The sequence below is a fragment of the Amblyraja radiata genome, chromosome 3, assembly GCF_010909765.2.
Source record: "Amblyraja radiata isolate CabotCenter1 chromosome 3, sAmbRad1.1.pri, whole genome shotgun sequence".
Classification (NCBI taxonomy): Eukaryota; Metazoa; Chordata; class Chondrichthyes; order Rajiformes; family Rajidae; genus Amblyraja; species Amblyraja radiata.
The window spans coordinates 89,522,088-89,541,346 of record NC_045958.1 but is presented as its reverse complement, the minus strand read 5'-3'; the positions used below and the strand labels follow the sequence as shown (position 1 = coordinate 89,541,346).

General features: G+C 41.6%; 1 protein-coding gene across 6 annotated transcripts in view; it reads left to right on the top strand.

The window, feature by feature from the left end:
* nek1 (NIMA related kinase 1) overlaps positions 1-19,259 on the top strand; it is a 157,173-nt gene that overhangs the window by 31,267 nt on the left and 106,647 nt on the right. For 4 of the 6 annotated variants that reach the window (XM_033018294.1, XM_033018292.1, XM_033018291.1 and 1 more), the window contains 8 exons: positions 615-760; positions 3,932-3,991; positions 4,480-4,539; positions 6,665-6,712; positions 9,964-10,047; positions 12,763-12,950; positions 14,955-15,086; positions 16,007-16,109. In XM_033018294.1, coding sequence (XP_032874185.1) covers positions 615-760; positions 3,932-3,991; positions 4,480-4,539; positions 6,665-6,712; positions 9,964-10,047; positions 12,763-12,950; positions 14,955-15,086; positions 16,007-16,109 — 821 coding nt within the window. The remainder of the gene's footprint in view (positions 1-614; positions 761-3,931; positions 3,992-4,479; positions 4,540-6,664; positions 6,713-9,963; positions 10,048-12,762; positions 12,951-14,954; positions 15,087-16,006; positions 16,110-19,259) is intronic. The other 2 variants (XM_033018293.1, XM_033018296.1) reach the window with 1 other exon arrangement.

Sequence of the window (19,259 nt, the reverse complement as noted above, 5' to 3'; positions counted from 1 at the left end):
CAGAAGTATAAATTGTAAATATATAGAAAATGCAACAATAGTTTAGAGGGTCCAATAGAGCTAATGTTTTAGGTACTGTACAAATTCCTGCTGCAGAAATGGCCAAAAGCAAACATTTTATTTTCGGTGTAGAGACGGTGGGAAAGGGATGGGTTGAACAAAGGGAATATCTGGTGTGCTGCTGCAAGTAAGAATTTCATTGCTCTGTTTGGGACATATGACAATAAAACACTCTTGATTCTTGACTCTCAGTATAGTGGTAAGGCTCCTCTGACCCAGAAAACAAGAGAACATTTTCTGAAACAAGCCTGAAGGTTTCTCAATGGTACTAAGTGATGACTAAGTGATGTTGGTAGGCAGAGGAACATCCAATTATGTCCATTCACCTTGTTGGATGGCTTTAAAGAATTGCACTCCAGCATTTTCTCGACCAATTTGTGATTTATTTTGTCCATTTTCGCCAATATATGCTGACATTCTACCAATGGTTTATTGGAACAAGGATAGCAGCTGTGATCCCTCTTATAGGTCCACTGAACTAACAAAGAATATAATTTGAGAGATTAAGTTTAGGTGTACAGAAATTCAACCACCAATATTCCTGACTTTGGCAGTAAAAAGACCAGGCCCAGTCTCGGGATCCATTGGACCTGCGCAGAAAATCACCAAACCAGCAGCCAAGTACAAAGTGCCACTGACAGTAAAATCCGCAATGGCCGCTAAAAAACCTGAGAAGAAATTGCTAATGAAACACAAACAGGTAAGGGGCAATAACATAATTAAATGTGGATTTATTCTGAGATCGTACCACAATTAGTCTCATTGTCAGTTAGCTCTGTTTTGAGTATGCTTTATTCAGGAAGTATCATTGCTGATATATTTCATTGCGTTTTACTGTTTAATGGTCTCTTTGCTTTGTAGGACCCAGGATGGAACCCAGGTCTATGGCACTGTAAGGCAGCAACTCTACCGTTGCACCACTGTGCTTTTTTTCCCTCTATATTCTTCCTCTCTTCATAAATGTTGGCTCCTTGTTGGGGTTTTGTATAAAAGGAAGTCACAGATAAGTCTGAAGAAGCTTTTCGGCCCGAAACGTTGCCTATTTCCTTCGCTCCATAGATGCTGCTGCACCCGCTGAGTTTCTCCAGCACTTTTCTCTACCTTCGATTTTCCAGCATCTGCAGTTCCTTCTTAAAAACTATTTGTGATATCTATTGAGTCTTGTAGAATAGGTTCAAGACAAACTCTCTACAGTATGTAAGAGTAGTGTACTGGAACTTACCTTGCATATTAGGAGCGGCGAAGCGGTGGGAGTTGCTGTCTTGCAGCAACAGAGACCCGAGTTCAATCCTGACTACAAGTGCTGTCTGTACGGAGTTTACACATTCTCCCCGTGACAGCATGGATTTTCCCCAGGTGCTCCAGTTTCATCCCACATCCCAAAGACGTACAGGGGGTTTGTAGGTTTATTTGGCTTCAGTGAGAATTGCAAATTGTCCCCATTGTGTATGATAGTGTTAGTGTACGGGGTGATCGCTGGTCGGCGCGGGCTTGGTGGGCCGAAGGGCCTGTTTCCGCACTAAATCAGAAGTTCCAGCATGCAACAAGTGTTGGCTTTCTGGTTTCATGCAAATGGTAGTATGTATCCTGATTACATTAGAGGTTCAATGGGGTTTAGTGTGATATTGTAAGATGTCTATTAGCTTGCCTCGCAGTATGTTTTTATAGTACAGGCCATCAGACCATCAGACAAGACAGCATTACCAAAATCAATGAAACTTTCTTCCATATTGCCAGAAGCGTAGACACAGATGTCTCAGTAAATTGCCGTGTTCTGAAATTCAATGCTAGCACCCTTAGTTTCATCACCAGGTTATATAATGTGATTACTGCGAAATTAAATTGCCAGGAAATATCAATCAATAAAACCTCAATCTGCTTCTCTTATGATTTATTCTAAAATAATTATTGCACAGGTTTTCTTCAAAGAAGTTATCATAAGGGATTTTCAATCGATTGATTAAACTTAGCACAAAACTCATGGTAACATACGTGTGATGAACAGGGACAATCTGTTTCTTTGAATGGAATCGATGCTGAAGTTGTCAGTGTAAAATTATGATTGAAAGGTAAAGAGGGAGTTTTTGAATTCTGGTTTGCAGAAGAACTTTTACTCCTCCTTCAGAATAATTTAGCTTTTATTGTGTGCTAACCAGTCAGCAGAAAGACAATACCTGATTACAATCACACCATCCACAGGTAGAGCCACAGATACACAATAAAGGGAATAACGTTTAGTGCAAGTTCGGTAAAGTTCGATTAAAGATAGTTCGAGGGTCTCCATTGAGGTAGATAGCAACTCAGGACTGCTTTCTAGTTGTTGATAGAATGGTTCAGTTGCCTGTGGTTCAGTTGTACTCTGAATAGAGTAAATAAACGAGTGATTCAGGTTACTGTGGGGCTATGGGCAGAGGGCAAGGAAGTCAAAATCCTATTGGATTTCTGTCTCCAAAACCTGCTACAAACATTTAGGGACATTAATTGGTAGTAGATGTAGAGCAAAGTCAAATACAGTGTTTTAAACCGTTTTATCAACAGTTTATATAGAATATACATAGAGTACAGCAGACCACAAACTTACAGTCCCAAGAATTTTGAACTTGGAGCAGTACAGGACACAAAGTGCTGGAGTAACTCAGCAGGTCAGGCAGCATCTTTGTGTCCATTTGTGCAAACCTGCAGTTCCTTGTTTCCACAACAAGAACAGTGCTGCACAGGAACACGTCCTTCGGCCTATGATGTCTGTGTGGAATATCTTGCCAGATTAAACTAATCCCCTTCCCTGCGTGTGATCGTATGCCCCCATTTCCTGCATATTCATCTACCAATCTAAATCTCTTGTATGTCACTATTATATCCACTTCCACAACTACCACTGACAGTATAATGCGGGCACCTACCCACCTTTGTGCTTTCAAGCTTTTTGTATCTTCAGGCCAACAGGAGAGAGGAGAAGGGGGAATAACCAGGGTGAAAAAGGTTCTTGATTATGTTGGTTGCTATCCCGAGACAACGTGAAGTGTAGGTGGAGTTGATTTGGTGGGAAGAGGCTGGTTGTGTGATAGACTGGTCTACATCCACAAATCTCTGCCATATCATGCAGTCTTACAATACAATATACAATACAATACAATATTTTATTCCATGTCGTTTGAACCTCAGTGAGGCTTAAACGAAACTCCGTTTCCACAGTCATACAAACAAAGACAATTCCTACAAGACATACAAACAATTCAATTTACACAAAATCCATCACAGTGAATCTCCTCCTCGCTGTGATGGAAGGCAAAGTCTTTTCTCTCCCCTGCACCATTTCTCTCCCGATGTCGAAGCCCCAGGCGGGCGATGGTAAGTCCCACGGCCATTTAAGGCCGCGCCGGGCAATGTACGGCCCCACTCCAGGCCCAAAAGTCACAATTTTTTAGACCCCGGCGGGCGCTGAAATGTCCTGCGGCCATTAAAGCCACGCCGGGCGATGTACGCAGGCTATTGCTAAACCAAGCTGTGATGCATCATGATAGGATGCTTTCTACAGTGTATAAATAGTTCAAGTGAGTTTATTGTCATGTGCCCCTGATAGGACAATGAAATTCTTGCTTTGCTTCAGCACAACAGAACATAGTAGGCATTGATTACAATATATGTTGATAAGCATTATTGAAGACATGCCAGACTTCCTTGGTCTTCTGAGGAATTGTTATCTGATGGAATTACTTGTGCAGCTTGAAGCTTTCCTACACTGGGTTAGCAATCTATGTATTTAAAAATGAAATGCAATTTGCTTATCCTTGCTCTACACCCTGCTCAAGACCCCTTTCGCGTATAGTTGTAGAAATAGCCGATCTAATTTGCAGTTTCACTTTTTATTTAGGCACAACCTACTCCAGTGAAGAAAATGAATGGAGTGAATGAAAGGAGGAAAATGTTTGAGGTATTTTGAGTGTAAAAAGAATAAAATAGTTGTGTTTTCATAGAAGATGGAGTGAGTCAGAAACTTGCTCCGGCAAATGTGAGCTCCCTAATTATTTTGGATATACTAAAATGTTTCAACAAATATCTTCTGGCCACACTAATTCCTTTGCAATCTCAATCCCCTTTTAATGATTTAGTTAAAGAGAGGAAATAGCTCCTCTCTTTTAAACTAAATCTTATACATTTCCTTGAGCATTTGCTGTAAATTCCCATAAGCAAATTGTTTCAAGGAGATTTTTACCCCTCATCTTTATGCTTCGGTAAAAAGTGAAATCTTCAAACCTTTCCTCAATTTATTTCTGATATTTCCCTCTTTCTCTGTCTCCAGCTCAAAGACGTATCTATAACTGGAAGCATTATGACAACCTGCCCTTCTGATTCTTTCTCAACCTGTGCTCATTCTGCTATATATTAAGCTGAAAGTTCTCCTTTTATGTGCTTTTCCAGGAAGTGTTCAAAAAGAAAAAACAGGAACAGATTGAACGAGAAAGGAAGCAGAGGGACCAGGTATGTCTTCCAGTGTGGCCGAGAATCATATGTGACCAATCTGCCCCTGGCACTTTTATGCAGATGTTAATGAGTATGAAGAAAAACTTCATTAGCATTCTGTTTCAGGTTCAGTGGAGCAATGTGAAATTCCTCAAAAGGTAGAATGAAACATTGTTATTCTGCCTCGCAACCTCGGCTTTATCCCAAGAAACCATTGATCCTTGAAGCAAAAGACAGCCCTTCATTTCTTTTTAACATCACCCCTCCTCCCACTTCAATGTCTGATGTAAAATCAATAAGAGAATGTGAATAATTTACTGATTTAACCCAATTCTTCACCTGACAATTGCCTCAACCCCACCTCAGTTATTTACAGCTTCTCCCTTCAGGGAGCAATGGATTTTGAGAAATATTCTGTGGGAGTATTATGAATTCAATCTTTTTGTCTGAATAAATCAATGCAATAAATGGAGTGCATTGTTTTATTATCTTTTATCATAAGAAAGAAACAATGCAATAGCTATATTCCAAAATAATTGTTTTGGGCACTTCAGGAACACACAGTTGCCATGAGATAAAAAGGGAAACACAATCCATTTTAAAATTAATAGGAGAGCATTTTTTCCTGTGTTTAATTATTCACTTGTAATTCACAAGGATGTTGCCAGGACTTGGAGTGTTGAGTTATAATTAGAGACTGAATAGGCTGGGATTGTATTCCCTGGAGTGAAAGGAGACTGAGGGGGGTGACCTTGCAGAAAAATATGAAATTAACAGGGCATAGAAAAGCCGGTTGGTCAGTTTCCCCCCCCCCCCCCCCCCCCCCCAGGATAGGGGAGTCTAAAACTGGAGGGCATAGTCTTGAGGTCAGAGGGGTAAGATTTTGAGAGGACCTGAAAGACAAATATTTTCACACACAAGATGGTGGGTATATGTAATGAGCTGCCATTGAAAATGACAGAGATGGGTAAGATTTCGCCTTTCGTAAGGCATTTGGACAGATAAATGGATAGGAGAGGTTTAGATGGATACAAGTCAAATGCATGAAAAAGGCACTAGCTCACTTGTTGGTATGGCTGCGTTGGACCAAAGGGCCTGTTTCCATGCTGTGCAACTCTGAGGCCTCCCCAGAATTAAAATGTGGGCTCTGCACCTGGAAAAGTACAATGTACTTTTTGAAAGGAAAAAAACTTAATAATAATAAATAATAATTGGTAATAATTATTTTTAAATGCTTCCATTTGGCTTTCAGTGGGTTTTGAATATTTACACATGCTGTCTAACTAATCAGTTTTTTACTGTCTGATACTTTGTAAACTGATTTTGAAGGTTTGGGATTTGTTTTACTCTGTTGCTGTCTAGTTGGAAACATTTGGGGCTGACTAAAGCTTTGAAACCTACTCCTTTAGAAAATTCTGCTTTTCTCCAATGACTTACCAACCTCTACAGATGCACCATAGAAAGCATATTGTCAGGTTGCAACAAGGCTTGTTTTGGGAACAGCTCTGTCCAAGACCACAAGAAATTGCAGAGTTCTGTTATTGTGCTTCTGAATGATTCAGAATGCTTCCATAAGCTTTGTCTATGGAACATGCTCTGCAATGCTGAGAACCATATTCTGCACTGTACTATTGTACTTGAGTTTGACGATTGCATTTATATATAGAATTCTCAGTCTGAAGAAGGGTCTCGACCCAAAACATCACCCATTCCTTCTATCCAAAGATGCTGCCTGACCTCTTGAGTTTCTCCCAAAATTTGTGTCTATCTTCGGTGTAAACCAGCACCTGCAGTTCCTTCCTACACATTATTGATTTGTTTGGATAGCATGCAAAGCACATCTTTTCACTGTATCTCGGTACACATAACAATAATAAATCTAAACTTAATGAAGTGAATGACATAAAAATGATTTTAAAAGACATTGATTGCAAAACCAAATGTGTACTTTTTGAGTAGATTCCAGCATAGCTATTTCATTAAAATGCTTTATTGATCAGTGTAAACCAATTAATATATTTTGTTTAAGAAGGAACTGCAGATGTTGGAAAATCGAAGGTAGGCAAAAATGCTGGAGAAACTCAGCGGGTGAGGCAGCATCTATTTTGTTAATATATTTTGTTAATGTTTTTGTCTTATACAGATGAATTTGCTGAAAGCTGAACAGATGAGAAGGATGGAGAAAGACCGGGTACATTCATGTTGTTATACTTAATGTTATCTTTGTTTTAAATAACACAAGGTTGAAAGTACTGTTTTGGTAGCACCTTTGTTTTCATTGTTATTGCATGGTTTTCGAGCTGTTCAATACAATGCACTTTCATTGTATCGGATACCATGACATCCGAACCATGGAATCTATCATTCCGAGTATGGTAGTTACCAAGGAAAACAAAAAGGTGGTCTATTGAGTGCAGCATATGTATGCCAGCTACATGAAAGTGTTATGTATTTCATTCATTCTCCTACAGTTTTTGCATGTTCTTGGAATTGTTCAAAGATATTTCAGTTCTATTTTCACTACAATTTAATTTTAGAGATACAGCATGGGAACAGACCCTTTGGCCCACCGAGTCCACGGCGACCATCGATCACTTGAGGGCGGCACAGTGGTTCAGCGGTAGAGTTGCTGCCTTACAACGGCAGAGACCTGGGTTCGATTCTGACTATGGGCGCTGTCTGTACAGAGTTTGCATGTTCTCCCTGTGACCTATGGGTTTTCTCTGGGTACTCCGATTTCCTCCCTCATTCCAAAGACGTGCAGGTTTGTAGGTTAATTGTCTTCTGCAAAAATTATCTCTGGTGTGTAGGATGCAAAACTAGGATAACATAGAACCAGTATACGAGTGATCGTTGGTCAGTGCTGACTCAGTGGGCCGAAGGGCCTGTTTCCACGCTGTATCTTTAAACTAAACTAAACACCTGTTCACGCTAGTTTTATGTTATCCCACTTTGTCATCCACTCCCTGCACATAAGGGGCAATATACTACAGCCATTTAACTTACAAACCTGCACATCTTTGAGATGTGGGAGAAAACTAGCGCACCAGGAGGAAACTCATGTGATCACAGTGAGAAAAAGTGCAATATCCACGCAGACGGCACTCGAGGGCAGGACACATCCCGGATCTCTGCCGCTGTGAGGCAGCAGCTCTATCAGTTGCACCACTGTGCCACCCCTTGTCTGGTTGGGCATTCTGTAAACATACAACTTGCATTTTAAATAAATAATGAATCCCAAATGTCTTCGGTTTGTCGCCCTTGATATATATTTTTTCAATCATTGCCCACTAATTACTCTTCTAAACAAGTATCTTTTTGTGGTATTTGAGTACAAAACCTAAGGAGAGGTTGATATTTGAGATCACAAGCTGTTATGCAAAATGTAATTTTCAACAGGTAACGAGGTCTAGAGCTTCTTCGAATGGGCGAAGATATCTGTTCACAAACCAATTTATTTTGGATTTCATGAGCTTAAATGTGAAATAACCCAGCTGGATATGAACCAGATGGATTCAAGAGAGAGTTAGATATAGATCTTAGGGCTAACAAAATCAAGGGATATGGGGAGAAAGCAGGAACAGGGTACTGATTCTGGATGATCAGCCATGATCATAATGTATGGCTCGAAGGGCCAAATGGCCTACTTCTGCACCTATTTTCTAGGTTTCTATCAATCAAAGATTAGCAGCAAACCTTGTAAATAAATAACATGATGCCTCCAATGAAAAAGCAGTTTGGGCACAGATGAGATACATTTTCACGAGAGCAAGGAAAGTCAGGAAATTGAGTATAAATTGAAATAAAAGAGCAACGTAGAATCAAGCAGACTGCAGTGTACTGAGAGCTGAACAGATGAGAAGGATGGAGAAGTAAGATGGGCAAGGAGCGGAACAATTATCAGGTTATACAAAAGTCCAGATATATTTTGAAAGCATCAATCCATAAACATTTTCCTTCTGGTTTTTTCAAGCTCGAGAAAATTCACTCAAGGCCAGGCAGTAGAAAGTAGCATTGTTTTCCTTGGACCAAAAAAGGTTTAGAGGAAAGGAAGGAACTGCAAAATGCTGGATTAACTGAGCGGGACATGCAGCATCTCTGGAGAGATGGAATGGGTGAGGTTTTGGGTCGAGATCCTTCAGACTGATGTCAGGGGAGTGGGAGGTACATGGATAAGGAACTGTAAGGTGTGAAAACAGAACAAAGGGAATGAAGGTTGGAGGTGGCGTAAATGTCGGACGATTATGTGCTGTGTGCTATTTCTATTGCTATTTTGTGTTATTTTCACCACCTCCAACAGGATCCCACCACTAACCACATCTTCCCATCTCCACCCCTTTTCGCTTTCCGCTGAGACCGTTCCCTCCTCAACTCCCTGGTCAACTCGTCCCTTCCCACCCAAACCACCCTCGCTCCAGGTACTTTCCCCTGCAACCGCAGGAGATGCAACACTTGTCCTATACCTCTCCCCCACCCCATCTCTCGACTCCGTCCAAGGACCCTGACACTCTTTTCAGGCGAGGCAAAGGTTCACTTGTACCTCTTCCAACCTCATCTACTGTATCTGCTGTTCCAGGTGTGGACTCCTGTATATCGGCGAGATCAAGTGCTCGGTGATTGTTTCACTGAACACCTCCACTCAGTCCGCCTGAACCTACCTGATCAACCGGTCGCGAAACACTTTAACTCCCCGTTCCCACACTGACTTTTCTGTCCTGGGCCGCCCATTGTCAGTGGGGCCCAGCGCAAATTGGAGGAACAGCACCTGATATTTCGCTTGGGCAGCTTACACCCCAGCAGTATGAAGATTGACTTCTCTAACTTCAAATAGCCCTTGCTATCCCTCTCTCTCTCTCTCCATCCCCTGCCCCTTCCCAGTTCTCCGACCAGTCTTACTGTCTCCGACTACATTTTATCTCTGTTTGCTTTGTTGTTACCTTCTCCTAACTAACAATAATCTATTCTACATTTTCCTTGAGCCCCATTCCCTTTGTCTTGTTTTCACACCCTATCTATGTACCACTCCCCTGACATCAGTCTGAAGAAGGGTCTTGACCCGAAACGTCACCCATTCCTTCTCTCCAGAGATACTGCCTGTCCCTCTGAGTTACTCCAACATTTTGTGTCTATCTAAGGTTGAGAGGAGATTTGGAAGCAAAAATCTGCAGGTGCTGGTTTACAAAAAAAGACACAAAGTGCTGGAGTAACTCTGGATCAGGCAGCATCTTTGGAGAACATGGATAGGTTCTCCGTGTTCTCCAGAGATGCTGACTGACCTGCTGATTTATTCCAGCACTTTGTCCCTTTTTGAGAGGAGATTTGTTAGCGATGGATATCATGACTCGTTCAGATTTACTATTGCATCTGCAACACTAGAAGTTATGTGGCAACGATCTAACACTGTAATTGTAGTTGTTTTCAATTTATTTTTTTTAAATGTAGATGGAAAGAATCAACCGAGCCAGAGAACAAGGATGGAGGCACGTGCTTGGTGTCAGTGGTTCTTTGGGAAGTGGCGAACATAAGGTACGTTTGAATGAGTTGGAAGGAACTGCAGATACAGACTTATACCGGAGATAGACACAAAATGCAAGAGCAACTAGCAACATCTCTGGTCAGGCAGCATCTCTGGAGAATAGGAATAGGTGACATTTTGGGTCTAGACCCTTCTTCAGACTGAGAGTCAAGGGAGAGGGAAACTAGAGAACTGAAAAAGTACAGAACAAATCAAAACTGGCAGCGATGGCCAAATAGCCCAAAAATGGTCCATTGTTGGTTGAGGATGGTGGGGGAGGGAAGGAGAGGGAATGCAAGGATTACTTGAAATGAGAGAAATCAATATTCATACCATTGTGTTGTAAACTGCCCAAGTGAAATATGAGGTGCCATTCCTCCAATTTGCATGTGGCCTCACTCTGACAGTGGAGAAGGCCCAGGATGGAAAGGTCAGTGTGGGAAGGGAGGTTAAAATGTTTGGCAACCAGGAGATTGCATAGGCCAGGGCTAACTTTGCGTAGCGAAACATTGAATGTTGTATTTTAATCTGCTCTTCATATTCTCAAGTCTCTCGTTTCTAGTTTAGTGTCATTTATTGTTTATAACTTGTTCTATTGTCTATGAACCTGTTCTACAACTAGTTTGTAGTTTTCACGTGTATGAGGACGGCTTGACTATAATCATGTAGTATAGTTTTTTTGCTGACCGGATAGCACGTGACAAAAAGCCTTTAACTACTTCAGTACATGTAACAATAATAATGTAAACGTTATGGCATCGAGTTAGATCACACCTGAACAAGACACCAGATGAAAACTCTGCAGTCTTGCCAGATGTACAATTAAACTGTTAATGGGAGGAGAGTGCTTCAAGAACATTCCCATTCCCATGTCACCCAAAAGTGCCAAAGCAAAGACACGAGCATTTGCAATGATCTTCAGTCAGAAATGCTAAGCAGATGATCTATCTTGACTACTTTCTGAGATTCGCGACATCTCTGGAGCCGGGGTTCAGCCTATTTTATTTGCTGCAAATGATGTCAAGACCTGGCTGAGAGTACTGGATGTTGTTAAGGTGCCTTCAATGGTGGGGAGGTCAGTACCTGTGATGGACTGGGCAGTGTTCACCACTGTTTGCAATCTTCTTTGTTCCTGTGCGTTCAAGATGGCAAACCAGGCAGGCCATGGTACAACCAGTCAATATGCTCTCTACATACTGTCTGCCTTAACTCCAGAACTAACCATATTTATAGCCAAGTTGTTACAATATTGTTGTGACATTGGCATCTATCCAACAATGTAAGGAATATCCAATGATTGTCACATCCTTAAAAACATGACAAATTCATTCCAGTCTATACCACCCACAAGGCTTCCATGAAATAACTGAAGTACTCGAAGACGTCATAGACAGCACTATTCCGTGGAACTTATTCACCAGGAACCTCTTGAATTATCAGGAAGGATTAAAGTAGCAGATGCATGGATCAATAAAAACTCACCTCAGACGATATTCAAACTTAAAAATTCCATTCCATGATTAACATAAAATTAATTCACAGCATTGCTGCGAGTGCTGTTGTTGTGATGGTTGCAGGTCCTTCACGAAGGATTGATCACAACCTTTCCCTGGAGAGGGAATTGAAGATAGACAATGGGTGCTCTCATTAGCTGCAATATTCACTTTTTGAATTGCTTGTGGTACCTGGATTTAACCTTCAGTGATTATGTACAAAGGCACCAGTTTCTCTGAGCACCAACATCTGTCAATCTTTTTTTTCTTCCAGAGTAGATGAACTTGCATTTTTTTTTCACATAATCTTCCATCCGCTCTGTCTTCACCCATACACTTAAAATTGTTTAAGTCCCCTTGAATCTTCTATGTGCAGCCACCTCTCTACCTGGGGTTTATTATCATTAACAAACTTGGATAATTAGAATTTGATTCTTTCATTAAATATCATTGATCTGGATTGTGAACTGCTGGAACCCCTTTACTGATGATCTATATTGACTCCCTGACTGGAAAATTACTTGCACTAGTTGAATTAAAGGGGTCTAATCCGGCCAGCGGGATGATTTCCCCGATGCCAGAGCGGGCTGCAGCTGTTCCCGGTGCCAAATTGGGCTGCATTCGCGCATGCACGGCGCGATCCGGCACGCATGAAGTCGCATTTTGCCCGTGACCTAAAGTGAGTTTGACACCCCTGGTTTAGAGGGTAACTAATACATGAGGGAATTTTACCTTAATGAGGCATAGCGGTCAAAGTCATAACATTAAAACTTGATTTTGTCTGGGAGAGCTTGCAGAGAGCTGTACAATAAAGTGAATATTTTTACAAGATGATAAATTATGAACTAAAGCATTCTATACTGTCCATTAAGCCTGCCATGCCTATCTGAAAGAACTTTCAAATTAATTAACTTTCATCACAGCCCTCTTGATTTTTCAATATTGATTTTTCAATCTATCCAATTCACAGATAACATTAGAAAATTTAGAAAAAGCCTTTCACTGCACTTCAGTACAAGTAACAATAATAATCTAAACATTATGGCATCAAGTTAGATCACACCTCAACAAGAGACCAGATGAAATCTCTGTAGTCTTGCCAGATGTACAATTAAATGCTATGATATTCATGATATATCATATTCATGATATGAAATGCTATGCTATAAATACAATGCTTTTCACCATTTGGGGTCGTTGAGGCAAGCAGTACATTTTGTTTACTCTTTGCAGGTTCCCTTCTCTGGGGGTGGAGGTGGAGGCTCGGGAGGCATCCTGCCAGCAGCTAACAATGGGCAACGCTACGAACATTATCATGCTATCCTCGACCACATGCAGCAGCAGAAGGAAAACATTAAAGTTTTTGAGGAGAAAGGCCTAAAGTGGAACATGGAGACGCCGCCTCGGGAACGTGTTCACGGGTACTTTTTCATCTTCACTGAGGAGCGTTCACCTCTTGAGGCATGAGATCTGAAAGCTCTTTTTATGGGGGCTGTACAAACTACTTAAAATACATTTTTACTAAATAATTTTTGTTTAGCAATACTGAAGATAGATTTTTCCATAAAAATTTAAATTGTTTTAAATATAAGCATTTTTTAACTTTGCATCTTTTTTTTAACCACGTCCCGAGATCAGCAGACATGCTGCATGTTTGGTGAAAGTAGTGTGGTACAAAGCTAAATGGAGCAGGAAGATGCAGGAAGATATTTCAAACAACTCCGAAACAATCAATCATTGTTGATTGGAGACTTATGTTGGCCAGGGAAGTGGAATCACTGCCAATTTTTCAGGGGGCAATAAGATCTTATTGCAATTGAGAATGCAATGACAGGCAGTTTGGACATCAGCCTAAAGGGTCATTTGATAGCTGGCAACTCCAGCAGTCTGGCATTTTATCATTAGTCCGTCGGCCTTCTGACCGTAGTATAATATATACTTAACGCTATAGAGCTTGGATGCAGTACAATCTCATAACACAGCAAGTAACACTCAGCTGATTCCCCATCTAATAGAATTTAAGATTTTGCGGATTGTGAACAAACTAGTTTTGACGTTTTTGCATTCAAAATGTAAAAATAAATCACCATCAAATTAGCAACTGGTGGGAGAAAATAGCATCACAGTTTGAGTCTTTCAAGCTAGTGTGCCCGATTATAAATCCACAGACAGTATTTTTTTCCCCCAGTAATGTGCAAGTTATCTTTCTTGAGGTGCAGCATTAGAGCTAATGCCAGTACCAGAGGCCCGGGTTCAATCCTGTTCGCGGACGCTGTCTGTGTGGAGTTTGTACGTTCTCCTGTGACCATGTGGGTTTTCTCTTGGTGCTCCATTTTCCTCCCACATCCCAAATATGCAGGTTTGTAGGTTAATTGGGTTTGTAAATGGCCCTATTGTGTAGGACATAGAACTAGTGTACAGGTGATTGCTGGTTGGCGTGGCGGTGGGCCGACGGGCTTGTTTCCATGCTGTATCTCTAAACTCTAAAGTGCATGTCCTTACAGAATTTGATTTCACTTAATTTGCAGAAGTATTTCAAATCTTAGCATGTGAAATAATATCATAATAAAAAGCAGTAATATTGAGCTTTATGAGCTTTAGGTTGTCCCAAGATACGTAATGGCTCAAGTACTACTGCAAAGTGGTGCATTTAAGAAATATTTCATCCTCTTCCATTGCAAAAACTAATACAACTAGTTAATGACCCAGTTGCAAGATGACAAAGTTTCTCCCTCTGCTCTGCTTGGTCTTTCCTCAGAGGACATTGCCAAGAATCAATTTGGTGAACCTTTAGTGCACATCATCCACTGCAAGTATATCCTTTCATATGTCGAGAGTTTAGCTCTGCATTATTTTTAGGGAATCCCTATTCACGTTCTGAATTGCATGTGGAACCTGCATGTTAACTTTCAATGTTTCTGTACAAAGGCGTCCAGTTCCTCTGAGCACCAACATCTGTAAATCTTTTGTTACAAACTTCTTGTGCTAATGTATCATTTTTCCATATTATCGGCCTTCTGCTCTGACCTCACCAGTGCACTTACATCTGCTTATATCCTCCTGAAGCACCTCTGTATCCTCTGTGTGACCAACTCTGCTTCACGCAGATGAAGGGTTTTGACCCGAAACATCGCCTATTCCTTTTCTCCAGAGATGCTGCCTGACCCGCTGAGTTACTCCAACATTTTGTATCTATCCTCGGTGTAAACCAGCATCTGCAGTTCCTTCCTGCACACAAAGTCCAGAGTTCATAGTTTAATTTTGTAATGTTTTGTAATGTTCAAGAGCCTGAAGGTTATTAGGAAGAAGCTACCCTGAACAATCCTCATTTCTTGCTGTTATTTTACCCCCAATACATTGCTCTTTAATGTCGATCTAGCAACAATTTTCTGGTCTAAAGAGGCCAATTGTGTTCATTTTTACAGTGGGGTGTCAGCAGCTGCAGGCCCTGGGATTCCGAATGGAGCAGGATGTCTCCACCAGCTGCCTGATGCAGAAGCAATCAGAAGAGAAGTAAAGAGACTTGAAAATGTAGCCAAGCATGCAAATGTCTACAGGTATGTTAGTGACCGAACTGTTACTCTCTCAGCAATCCAACTTGAAAACTCATTTAACGCAATTTTTTATTGAAAGTCGCAGAGTGGAAACAAGCCCTAGTTCTATGTTATCCTATCTAGTTCTATGTTATCCCACCTTCGCATCCACTTCCTAAAATTTACAGAGGCCATTTAACTTAAAAACCTGCTATGTTATATGGGAAGAAACTGGAGCACCCAGAGGAAACTCATGCAGTCAAAGGGAAAACATGCAGACTTCACACAGACAGCACCCTGAGCCTTTGGCGCAGTGAGGCAGCTACCAGCTGCGCGCTCTGCCACCTTTATGCACAGGTACTGTAGACATGTATTCCCGTTATCTCACATAGGATACATCACGGTTTTGGTTTATCAATTCCTGCATTTTCATTGCTTGTATTTAATTTGTGGCTAATCTTCCAGGAGGGTAACCATTTTTATTTGCATTGCAAAGGGAAGTATGTTGCTGGGGAGGAGTATAGAATTTTCTTTGGTTAATTGCAGTCATAGTCATACAGCATGGAAACATGTCCAACTTGCACATGCGGACCAAGCTGCCCCATCTACACTAGTTCCACCTGCCCTGGATTTGTCCATATCCATCTAATCTTTTCCTATCCACCTTCTTGTCCAAATGTCTTTAAAATGTTTTACAGTACCTGCCTCAACTACCTCCTCTGGCAGCTCAGCCCACCATCCTCTGTGCGAAAAAGTCATCCCATCAGGTTCCTCTTAAATTGAGTGGGGTAACATAGTACTAGTGTGAACAGTGGTGGGCTGAAGAGCCTGTTTCCATGTTATATCAATCAATTAAGTTTGTATATATTTGACTGTGCAGTGCTTAATAATGGATTTCTTTATTGAAACTTGGTTAATTGAAACCTTAACATTTATTCATCCAGGCAACGAGGACATGCAGCAGCAGAACGGGCAAAACAAGTCGAAGAATTTTGGCAGCGCAAGCGGGAAGCATTGCAGAATAAAGCCCGTGGTGAAGGACACTTGGTATGACATTTTTGGTCTCAACTAATTCTTCACCCAACTGTTGAAGAGAGGCAGAGTGTGTTAATTGTACATTGCAAGTGCATGTCCAATTTTTTCAAAGCCTCTTTGCATCCGCACAGGTAATTCCTTAGGAAGGAAGGCAAGCACTTCAATGTGGTATTATACTGTTCTCCAATGTGACCATGTAGCTCCCGTTCATCAATTTATACTTACCATCAGTACTTGTTACTTCAAGCAGTTGCAACGTAGATTCAGATGAGAAGAAACACAAGAAGTTGTAGGTGCTGGTGAATAAAAAAGACGCAGAGTGCCGGAGTAACTCAGCGGGTTAAGTAGCATCCCTGGAGAACATGGATACATGATGTTCTGCAGAAGGGTCCCAACACAAATCGTCACATCCATTATCTTCATAGATGATGCCTGACTCGCTGAGTTAGATTAGATTAGATTAAACTTTATTAATCCCCTTATTCAGGGGAAATTCTGATGTCCTTGCAGCACACTAATAAAAATACAACATAGATTCAAAAAGAAGTTCAACACAAAAACATCCCCCCACAGTGATTTCCACTGTGGGGGAAGGCACAAAGTCCAGTCCCCATCCTCTTGTCCACCCAAAGTCGGGCCTATTGAGGCCTCCACAGTCGCCGCCACGGCGCCCGATGTTCTCGCCGGGTGATGGTGCTCCGGCGTCGGGAGAACCCCCAGCGGCTTGGGGTGCCAGGAACGGCCGCCTTCCCACCGGAGACCGCGGCTTCCAAGCCAACAGACCGCGCCGGACGGAGCTCCACACACTGGCGATCTCAGCAAGAGATCCCAGGCTCCGGGATGTAACGTTCAGCGTCACAGCTGGCCGCTCCACAGAACCGCGGCTCCACAATGTTCTCATCTGCGGTCCCAGCATATTGGAGTTCCAGCGCGGCGACCCAGGAAAGGCATCGCCCGCTCCGCAATAGCGCTCCAGCGCTGCGCCGCCGCCAAAGCCGATGTTCTGCGCCGCCGCGAAAGCCGATGTTCTGGCCAGGTCCCCTCAGGGAAACGTCGCTTCAGGACCCGCTGGTAGTCCGCAAGGACAGGTCGAAGTCGCTGCTCGGAGGAAGGCAACCCCTCCGACCAGGTAGGGACTTGGAAAAGCAGTTTCCCCCTGCCCCCCCACCACCCCCCACACATAAAAAGATTAGGCCCCCTGACTGTACACTCAACGTACTAAAAATAATAAAAAAAGAAGGGAAACAAAACGGACAGCTGCAGGACAGGCAGCCGTTCAGGACAGCGCCTCCTCCGTAAAGTATGTGTTATTCGCAGAGGTACTCCAGCACTCTGCGTTTTGCAGACAAGCGGACAGTAGATAAGTATGTGAGAGGGGAATTAATGGAAAGATATCCTGATTGGATTTGGTGTAGCATTCATATTGGAAAGGACCAATTTAGTCACATGGCTTGTTGGAGTGCTGTTCATTTTATGAAACGAGGGTATGCAAGGTTGGAGAAATTCTCAAATTCCATTGCAGTGAAAGTCCAGGTGTGCAGAATATCCTTTTGGACTTGGGTGTGTTATCTCTAGTCTGTCATCTAAATATTTTGAGAACAGGTACCTATTTGAAATGTATTGCGTTTCATGGTCAATTCTTGCATGTGATTACACACATCTCTCCTGAGCCCGAGTGTCCAATTTGTGACCATGCACAGTGGTTATGTCAGCTCCAGAGTTGAGAGTTCAAGAACTTTAACCACAGTAGAATAAACTGTAAGGAGTAGTAATTGGCTTGTTAGCCATTTTCCCATTCACTAAACTTGTACGGCAACTCTACTTTTTCAGCCTATTGTCCTTAATTCTTTCTGTCAAATTCTTTCAAAAAGTGAAGAAATTATATTTAATATTGTCTTGGCTTTCTCATCAACTTTTGAATGAAGGAATTTGCTGACTAAGTTTCTGAAAATGGATGTCAGTGTTTCAGCAAAGCATCTGCTGAGTAAGAGTGTGACTTTGTTCGAATTTAAAATCAAAGCCACGTGGTTTAAGGTGGGGGGTGAAGGATGGAGCAGTTGATATTCTTAAATCTTCATTTTGACTTTTAATCAGAATACTTATTCTCTTACAAAACAATTTGGAATTGGCGTGCAATGCGCACTGGTGAAATTATGGTGGGATGAATTTTATCTGTTATATATTTTGCCATGACCTTGGTTTCATCACCACTTGTTGAAAACTCCAGTCAGAAAGAAAGATTGAACAGGAACAGTTTAAAACAGGTTTTGGGTCCTTCTGGCGTTCTGGCAAAAGGTCTGGTACTTGAAATTTAACTCTGCTTCTCTTTCAAAGATGCTGTCTGACCTGCTGAATGTTTCCAATATTTTATTATATTTTTATATTTATTTCAGTTCCCAGCATCTATAGGTTTTCTTTTCTTGATTTTTGGATCTTTAGAATTTTCTTTTTTCTTGTCCATGAACTAATCTTATGTTTTCCAGTGTCACGGCCATAAGGACATATATTATTGTTCCTGTATGTTACCTTATTTCAAATGGTTTTGACCATTTTTAAATCATAGTCATATCCTATTTAAGGAATTTTGACATCTAAGCATTACTGACAGAGCTAGCATCTTTTTCTCATCCCTAATTGTATTCAAGAAGGTGTCCCCTAGTGAAATCCTTCTAATGAGAGTCCTCCCACCATGCTGCTGAATAGTGGAGGAAGGAACTGCAGATGCTGGTTTACACCAAATAAAGATACAAAATGCTGGAGTAATTCAGCGGGACAGGCAACATCTATGGATAGAAGGAATGGGTGATGTTTTGGGTCGTGACCCTTCTTCAGCTGATTAGGGAGTGTCAGGATTTGGATATAGTGATTTTATATTTCCAAGTCAGGATGGTCTGGTGACTCGAAGGGGAAACTCACAACCAGTGCTAGTCCCTTATCCTTGTTGCTCTTGTACTTACTGATTATGTTGAGTTTCTACTCTGTGATATTAAGGATGGGTCAATCTGTATTTGTACCTACCAAGTTCAGACTCTGGAATTCCACTCTATGGTCCATGTGCAGTGATGCGTTTTGGAGCTGACTGGTCCTTGGAAAACACAAACTGGACACCGGTGAACAAGGATTGTATTTATTCTCCCTTCCTAATTGACCCTCAATGAGTTC